Source organism: Gigantopelta aegis, chromosome 6 (assembly GCF_016097555.1).
Source record: "Gigantopelta aegis isolate Gae_Host chromosome 6, Gae_host_genome, whole genome shotgun sequence".
NCBI classification, from domain to species: Eukaryota; Metazoa; Mollusca; class Gastropoda; order Neomphalida; family Peltospiridae; genus Gigantopelta; species Gigantopelta aegis.
Genome location: NC_054704.1, coordinates 31,587,865 through 31,597,873, shown reverse-complemented (window position 1 = coordinate 31,597,873; position 10,009 = coordinate 31,587,865). Strand labels below are relative to the sequence as shown.

At 33.8% G+C, this 10,009-nt stretch overlaps 1 protein-coding gene across 2 annotated transcripts in view; it reads left to right on the top strand.

Moving 5' to 3' along the window:
* Positions 1–1,944: 1,944 nt before the first annotated feature.
* Positions 1,945–10,009, top strand: part of LOC121374001 (protein LTV1 homolog) — a 36,345-nt gene continuing 28,280 nt past the window's right edge. Inside the window, exon 1 of one of the 2 annotated variants that reach the window (XM_041500863.1) lies at positions 1,945–2,055. In XM_041500863.1, the coding sequence (XP_041356797.1) occupies positions 2,053–2,055 (3 nt within the window). In that variant the 5' untranslated portion in view covers positions 1,945–2,052. Of the gene's footprint in view, positions 2,056–2,097; positions 2,117–10,009 lie in introns of those variants that run through there. The other variant, XM_041500864.1, reaches the window with a different exon arrangement.

The window sequence follows — 10,009 nt, the reverse complement described above, 5'->3', positions numbered from 1 at the left end:
CTGTTTATTTATATGGTTGATTATCTTTATTACCAAGAATTTCTTTTAAAGTCATACGCGCGCATGTTGACAGAATTCACAATTTTGTTTGAAGATCTTATAACTGCCAACATTTTGCCTTCTATGCCCTGTTTAATTAGCTTGTACCACAAATTTTGTCTATTTATAAAATCAAAAGCCTTTTTATAGTCTACAAAGCAGCAATAAAATCGTTTATTTTTCAGTGCTCGATTTATCAAAATATAATAATATAAAAATAGCATCAACTGTGGACATGTTTTCTGAAACCAAACTGCGCATCAGAAATAACGTTATTTTCTTTATCCAATTTTAGAAGCCTGTCATTTAAAATAGAAGTGAACAATTTTCCCTAACAGCTGACCAGGGTTATACCTCGGAAAAATATCCGCCCGGTACCCCCCTTCCCCTAACCCTAGCCCTAACCCCAGCCATAATCCCAAAAACCCCAACCCCAACCCCAACCCCAACCCTAACCCTCAACCCTAACTAAAAATAATAATGGAGGGGACCGGGCGGATATTATACCCAATAAATAGCTTATCATTGTCGGTTCTCACATACTAAATCTAAAAACAATTTGAAATATTAACAGAGAGAGAGAGCCATTCAAAATCTACACATAAAAATACCACAATCAACATACACACGTTATTCCTGTGGTTGAACAATCAGAAGTGAGTAAACGGATGGCCAAATCTGGCATTAATACATGGAATGGCTCTCATTGGTCCAAATTAATGACATGACATTAATCGGACATGACGATTGGTTAACCTATCCAAACAATTCTTCGTAGAAATAACGAAGATTAACGACAAATTTAATTATAGCCGAATATTGCCGAAAATTATACATCGCTACAACAAACATTACGTAAATAAAATAAACAATTCTAACTTAATTATCTTCTCAAACGGTATCCCAAAATACAATATAACATTATTATTTTTTTAACCCCTCCCCAAATATTACATAACGTGATATTAACTATAAAATCCAAGCCTAAACATTACAATACAGTAGAGCTACTCTCGATATTGCTTTTTTATGGAATGCTCTTCAAGAGGGGTAAAAGCCTCCAAAGTATGTGACACAATTAATATGAAATCAATGATCTCTAGTGGTATCATTAAAAAAAAAAATAATAATAAAATTAAAATAATATTACGTCATCACGTTTGCTTTTATATCATAACATGTTATGACGTTGTTAGATTGTCCTATCCTTTCACCCCTCTTGAAGAATATTCCATAAAGTCAAAATGGCAGATGGCACAAAATTACACGTTTTTTGCCTTATGCACTCTCAGCGAAGTCGATATAGGTGACATAGTTATCATCTGGTATGTGGAATCTGTGTCATTGTAATAGTTTTTTCAAGATTTCTGTCTGGACAAACTTTGCAGGAAATCTAACGGCAATTAAAGGTAGGAGAGTAATTTTTCGTAGTTGTTAACAATTTGGTTCGGACAATAAGTCAAACGCGATTATTTATGTATTTGTAACATCACTAAAAAAAAATTAGAAACAAAATTTCAAATTTCCAGGACTTTCCAGGAGGTAAACTGACTTTTCCAGGGTAAAAAAAAAAAGTAAGCACTTTCCAGGGTTTTCCAGGATGCGTGCGAAGTTAGCGGCTAACAACTGACCGTTCTCGACTTCTGCCTACCAGACGGCGCGCATGCTAATATGTGACGTCATTTCCGTAAACACATGGCTTCCCCTGTTGGCTCTCAACAACAAAACGAAACGAAGCTACAAAAAAATCCAAATCAAAATAACAATTAATATATTCATTAGTTGAATCCAAATTACAGCAAAGGTAAAGATTTGGAATAGTAAACCAATTAATTGAAAAATTAACAATTAAACGGCGTCGTATGGACGAGAATTAAAACAAAACAATGGATCCGGTGCCCACCTAGAGAAAGAAAAATAAAAAAAACTTAACTACCGTAATTTTATTCGCACGTGTGATGTTGTTTGTGATTGCCGTGATCGTATGATGTTTGTTTTTATTTTTTTCCAATAATGGTATGTTATTTTCATTTGGCATTTGGAAAGACCGCAGCACTTGGTGAATTGAATTTATATGGTGATAATACTGATATGATAATGAATCATACTCATAGTCACTTCGTTCCATTCTGCCTGATTATTTCGTTCCCTAGTCTCTAGTCATTTCGTACCATTAGGGACCGCGGATACTTTCTAAATATGACAAGAATGATTTTTGCTGTACTGATGTAATACATTTTAAAGAACTATTTTCCACAAAACAATTTTAAAAATATTTTCCATTAAGGGGAAATAACTCCCTTTAGCAAAAATTGACATAAGGCTGATGGTAAGCCCCCGAAAATTGGCACAGTGAAATGTTTTTAAATTTAAGCCTTATTTTGGGTTTTAATACCTTTATTAGCATTTACCCTATAAATATTTTCACCAAATTGCCAAAAACAATAGTCCAAGTGTTTTTTAATCCCCAAAAAGGACCATTCACTTCTGACAAGAATTGCCTCAAGAAGGTTACTAGTCATTTCGTACCATCCATAGTGCTTTGGTCATTTCGTACCACAGTCATTTCGTATCATGGCCATTTCGTACCTACTTTTTACCATCTCATACCATAATGTATGGTCATTTCGTACTCGGTATCTTATTTTTGTCATGGTATGCCACTTCTTATTTTTATTGTTGACAAATAAACGTTGATGTATAAACATACCTTGTAACACACGGTCTTCGTGGGTAATTAACGTTTTTCTGAGATTGGCTTGTCTTAGAAGATCTTGATATGTTATTCTAACACAAGGTGCTCATTGGTAATTAATATAATGATGAACGGACTCTTGAGGAGATAAAAGTAATATATCATCTTTTTCTTGTTCTTTTTTTCTCGATTAAGGGGTGGGGCTTCAATATAGAAAAAAGAAAGAAAGAAGTGTTTTATTTAACGACGCACTCAACACATTTTATTTACGGTTATATGGCGTCAGACATATGGTTAAGGACCACACATATTTTGAGAGGAAACCCGCTGTCGCCACTACATGGGCTACTCTTCCGATTGGCAGCAAGGGATCTTTTATTTGTGCTTCCCACAGGCAGGATAGCACAAACCATGGCCTTTGTTGAACCAGTTATGGATCACTGGTCGGTGCAAGTGGTTTACACCTACCCATTGAGCCTTGCGGAGCACTCACTCAGGGTTTGGAGTCGGTATCTGGATTAAAAATCCCATGCCTCGACTGGGATCCGAACCCAGTACCTACCGGCCTGTAGACCGATGGCCTGCCACGACGCCACCGAGGCCGGTAGGGCTTCAATATAGTTGCATTAGCCTAACGTTTATTTTCTAAGCCAGTAATTCAACATTTTACTATCTATCATTCAACTGAGCTGCACAATAAATGATTGAGGTATGAAATGACTTGGGTACGACATGAACAAATAACTATGGTACGAAATGACTTCAGTGCAAAATGGTAAAATTTGGTACGGAGTGACTATGGTATGAATTGACTGGTTACCTAACATAAACTCCCCATGGTTACTAGTCATTTTGTACCAGTCATATTTTGTACCATAGTTTATGGTCATTTCGTACCGTAGTCATTTCGTACCATAGTGCTTTGGTAATTTCGTACCATAGCCATTTCGTATCTACTTTTTACCATGTCGTACCATAATGTTTGGTCATTTCGTACCATAGTAAGTTCGTACTCTGTATCTTATTTTTATCATGGTATGCCACTTCTTATTTTTATTGTTAACGAATAAACGTCGATGTGTAAACATACCTTGTAAAGTAAGCAAAGGTTTAAATAAATAAAGGTTTAAATGAATAAGAGAAGTAAATTAACGATGAAATGCGACATCAATTTAATATAGTTGCATTAGCCTAATGTGTATTTTTTAAATCAGTAATTCGTCATTTTACAATCTATCATTCAACTAAGCTACACAATAAATGATTGAGGTACGAAATGACCAAGGTATGAAATGACTGGTACGAAATGACTGTGGTACGAATTGACTGGTTACCCCTCAAGAATATGGTACATTAATTCAATTCCAGTATATCCTTTTTTTAAATATCTTTTCTAAATTAATTAAATCAATATAATTTGACATTATATAGCATAATACATATATAATAATCAACCACAGATCCAAGGGAAGGGTTTTAGGGGGTATACTCCCCCTCCCCCCACCATTTTAATGCCCAGAAAATCCACTGTTTAGTGTTTAATAGATTTATAAATACATACATGTACAATTTAAAAATAATAAAATTAAGCCTATGTCATAAGACTCATATCTTGGTCAGCTGGATGTTTTTGGAGAAGTTTGCTATGTAATGCCAGTTACTGTAATTTTGACTTTGTTGAGTGCTCTTTTTCTACATTGCATCTACACTGAGTACTATAGTATAGCTGCCCTTTTTAAACCTTGCAACCTTCCCTAAAAAAATCATGGATCCACCCCTATATATTATGTATATGGTCCAGGCCAGTTTGAGAATACAGTGACTGATATTACCAACATTTTAATATACTTACAAGTACAGTTGAGGTCAACTCTAAACATTGAACAGTGTTCTCGCTGCTCCATTTAAGCGGGGCGCCCCGGCCCGCTATTCCATTTTGCCGCCCTCCTTTCACGTTCCACGCCCTCCTTTATTTTCCAGCACCTATCTCCACTATTTCCAAATGCACACGTTCTTCCACACAAAAAACAATGATCGGTCTGCACACTGGACATCAAAGGAAACAAGCCGTGTTGTGTACGAAAAAGCAATTGACGAAACATTTACGACAGTTACCATAATATAATTTAACAGTATTTTTAACAGCCTCTATTTTGTCCAATATCTGTATCCATTTGTATGTTTGATAGACACAATAAAAGTTATATTTTATGTAAGCAATGAAAACATTTTATTTTTTACGGATTCGGCTATCTCCAATTGAAAAATAACCCTCTTATTTGGCGCCAAATTTGTCACGTGATCAGAACGGTCATTCTGTCTTTTGTTTCCACTAACTATCGTTTGTTATTTTGTCCTCAGTTGCAGATATAATTGGTTGTAACTGATGATTTTTACTTTCTGTTATTCTGTTTATTCAGCAGTTCTTTATAAAATATTGTAAACTTTTCATTTTGGGGTGATATGAACGCTTATAAAAACAACGGAAGTGGTAGTGTTTATCATTAAAATCATTTATCTTGAGTGCCAAATAATATATACACCGCCTTTACAAAAATGAAACTATCAGCTGGCGATAATATTTTATCATTCGATGAAGATGGAAATAACAAAAATGTATCTGACATTAGGAGATCACTTTACAAACATCTTTATATTTTTTTGTATATCTTGAAATCTTTATTAAAAATAATAATATTAAAACTTTGATCGGTCCAGCAAAACCGGAACTGCCCGGTTCAATTAAAAGACGAGTCTTTTTTATAAACCTTTTTGCACTTTTTTGTAGGCAAAATAAGGAGTATGTCTTTTCAAAAAGTCTACCAACACACAACAATATGGTAACCAAACTACTACTCCCCCCCCCCCCCCCCCCTTTTTTTTTTTTTGGCTTTTCGTTTATTGGTGTTTTTTGTTTTGTTTGTTTTTTTGAAGGGTGTGGTGCTGAGCGGCCATCCTCCTTTAATTTTTACCCAGCGAGAACACTGTTGAAGATAAAAATGTCTATTCACAATAGCTCATTATCCTCATATTGAAATAATATGTACAGTACTTACCAGTCCTTGCCTTTTGAAAAACTAAGGCAAGTGAAAAATCGCACACCTCAAAATGCTTAGGCGAGTGAAAAATCGCACTCATCAAAATGCTAAAAACCAAGCATTATTAATTTATGAAGTAATTGGTACATGTAAATGCAGAGACATTTGTTACAAAAAATAACCAATAAACCAATGTTTTCTTCTAATTTTATGTTATTTGGTTCATTAGTGTAGTCTGACTTCTTTTCCCTTTCAGGAATGGAGTTATAATTTATTAAAAGGTTTCATGAGTAGTAATATAGAAATATAATTATGATATGTAGACCTATACACTGATGCAGACAATTTGATTTTTGAATTACAATATGTACTATTCAGATAATTTGATGCACACAATTATATATATACCTTTTTAGTGTTAGATGGTTTGTTGAACGTGCAGCTAAACATATACAATGTATAGGAATCAACGTGTCTTGAATTTCATTATTATGTACAACGAACATGATTAGGATAGTTGGGATGGGAAAAAACCACTGGTTCCGAGGTGATTAATGAACTACGATCCAAGTATCTCAGGTGTGCACTACCGACTCATATTATTATTAATTTTTTTTTTTAAATAGCTCGTGAAATGTAGCCTACAATTACTTCAATTGATAGTGTTAGTTGGGACATAGACATTCACGTGGCAATTTTAATTCAGCAGTTACGCAACCAGTCTCTCTCCCTCAACATTTTGTAACACGTCATTTGACCTACCATTACAGGTTACGAACGGCTCTGACAGCGTTACATCATTGATCTAGAACAGCCCCAATGTTGTTGATAAAAAATATAAAAAGTCTGACAAAATCTGGATTTTATTCCAAAAGTGGGATGCCATAATAAAGATAATAAAAACACCCCCATAATTTTAGACACCATCATCAATGCGTCAAAAGTTGCGAAGTAGACCAGCGTGAACATGCAGAATTCCAATAGTAAAAAATAATCTGACCCCGATATCTCTGATTGGTCAAATGCTACAGAGTACTGTGCATCAAATCATGTTCCAGGCACATGGTCTGTGACTTTCTAGAAAACGAAACAAAAATTAAATAGTCAGCAATGATCATTGATTACTGTTACTATAGTGTGTACATATATAAATAACATATGGACATTCATTAATCTCTGGCTGAAATAAAAATATTTAAATGAAGTTTTAGTAGATTTTTTTTTAAAGATAAAAAAGAAAAATAATAAGACGTAAAAAAATATCTAGGCTTATTCCTACATACCTATTGTCATTTCTTTTCCTTCTTTTTATTATTCTGTCTAAATTTAATTTTTAATTTTTTTTTTAAAGAAAGTATAAAATTACATGCTTGCCATTTTCGGGACCTCACGTAAGCTTTGTTGGCTAACAGTTATGAACTAATCGAGACAATTTTACCGCTGAATTCCGTAACGAGTTCATTTGTATAGGCTTTGCTGCTACAGAAGCCACTATTTAATTTAATCCCTTTTCTCTTTTTGTCATAACTATATGAACAGTATAAATGAGTTATTCTTATCAGACGTTGTGATCTATTACCTTACAAAAGTCGACAGTTTCTAATTAATAATAAATTAAATGGGCAAAGAAGTTTTGATCGGATTGGTACGTCTTCGAAAATGTCTGTTAAACCTGTGTTTCCGATTTGTATAGCAAAGATAAGTACTAGTCATATATTAAAATATTGCATGGATGCTACCGTTCTCATAACCATTTTTTTGGTATTATTAAACGGATCTTTCTATCAGCTACATAAGGTAAATAGTGCCAATCAATATACAAAATTATTTTAGATGTGCTGTTCGTGAAGTGAAATGTGCGTTATTTTTCACACTTGCCAGATTGAACTTGCGTACACTGTACAAGCGCGATCACACCCGCGCACCTTAAAAGGCAAGGTCTGCAGTACGCTGACTCTAAACGTTTTGTTAAAATAGGTCATTTTTGGATGATTAACCTCATCAGATGGATAAGTTACTTGAAATTTAGTACTTAATTAAAATATAAACAAATGTCCGCCATTTTGGACCCACAGAAAATGCACCAACAGGGAGATGTGTTACATGCCATCAAAGTTATCTAATAATTCTAAACATCTAAATTTTGTGTTGTAGTCGATCTGCAATGGATTTATCTTAACAACAGTTATATCACAAAACTAGAAACTTGTCACGATGACAACACCACTATTTTTCAATAACAAGAGGCAGGCTTCTTAATTTCTGACTTTGCCACTGAATAAAATAAAAAATAGCAATTAAAATGAGTTCTGTGTTTTGTATAAAGTTATTTCAATGTATTTTGTACCAGTTTCAACTACTGATATTCTTGTAGTACTACAGATAAATGTTTAATTATCGAAAAACGAACATGTGGTTATCAACCAAAGAAACATTGCGATGGACTGGTGGCAGTGTGTGGCACTACCAGTCTTTCTATGTGGTCTCTAGTACCATTGTAAAAAGTCATTTCGACCCTAGTCATTTCGTACCATTGTAAAAAGTCATTTCGACCCTAGTCATTTCGTACCAGTATATATATGTAGCAAGTGAATTGACCATATCATAAAAGCCGTTGTACTGCATTTCTGCCACAAAGATAACAATGTTTTTTATTTAATTTTATTTTGACAGTTGGAAATTCAGAAATTATTTTCATTTATTTTTACTCGAGTTGACCAAACTCTCATTTGGTATTTACTACTAACTGCCAACTTCTACTGGTTTTACATAATTATATAAATAATATTTTCATAACATTTTCATAATAATAACCTTTTGTGACACCCAATAGGCGATGTGTATTTTTGTCGTGCTCGAAACCATAGAGGTATATGAGCACGTTAAAAAAATATCTAAGTCTAAGTCTGTATTTTTGTGCTGGGGTGTTGTTAAACATTCATTCATTCATTCATTCTACAGGTTGTCCTAGTAAATAATATAACTGTCAAAAACAAAGAACCAACATAATTGACCAAGAAAATATTTTGTGATATATTAGGCTGCCTTTTCAAAATTTTGACTTGTTTCTTTTTTGTTAACAGTTGTGAGTAGTCGTTTTCAGACATAGATTTCACATTTGTGAAAGGAATGCTTAAACAAGGTTTTTGGACTGGTATGCATATTCAACGATACATAATGCACATTATTGCTTAATATTAACAGGTATATTATTATATTTAATTAATTAAAACGGTTAAATGTGACGGCTATTATACATAACGGGCGCAGCCATTTTATTTCATTCCAGTGAATACGCCCTCTGGCGAGCTGGTGGTTACATAATACTTAACGTGTAACGTCAAGAATGAGTCTTAGAATTAAAGAAACAAATCTACCTGGTTTTTATGGGATGATAAAATAGTAATGCATTGCAGTGTTCTGTAATAATATACATCCCAGTAATCCAGCAATAAGTATATATTATTTTTCAATACAAAATAAACCACCATTGTTAAAGTGGCTACACAACAAGTCGAAATAATTATACCATGTTTTGTCCATGCATTAACCTATGTACTGAAATGATACACAGAGTGTTTTCTCAGTTAATACACGAAACCTATAACCTAACACCTAAAATTAGTAAAATTTATAAATCAAATGATTTTTTAATTATTATTTTGGCCTATTTTTTTCTTAATACATTTTTTGATATGGAAATTCTGCCTCATTTCGCACCATCCATTTTGCAGTCAGCCTATTTATGTTATCACAGAAAGGATTCCAAGTCATTTTGCCCAGAAAACATTTCGAACCCTGTGTTGTTTTGCTCTTACAATACAAACAATGAGGAAAAAAAGACTGTCAATGGTTCGTAAAGACACGGCCGAACTAGTAACACTACTAGGAGCAAAAAGACCTGTTACCGTATGAGTTATGATAATAGTAAGGATCCCATACATAAGATTGAATGCGATCAGCAGGCAATAAATTACGATGTAGAACTCATGTGCTTCCCAGGTGGTAAACCAGTTCAGTCCATTTCAATAAATGTCACTGTAATATGACACAGTAATTTTGAATTAATACAACACGGGCGTAGGAAGGTGCCAAAAAGAGGAGCACACACACACACATATATATATATATATATACATGTATAAATATATTAACCCCGCTCTCCCTTTTCTACGCTTAGATTATAGTTTGTAAGTTGACTGGGTGATCTTTATAAATCTTTTTCAGGGCTCACTAT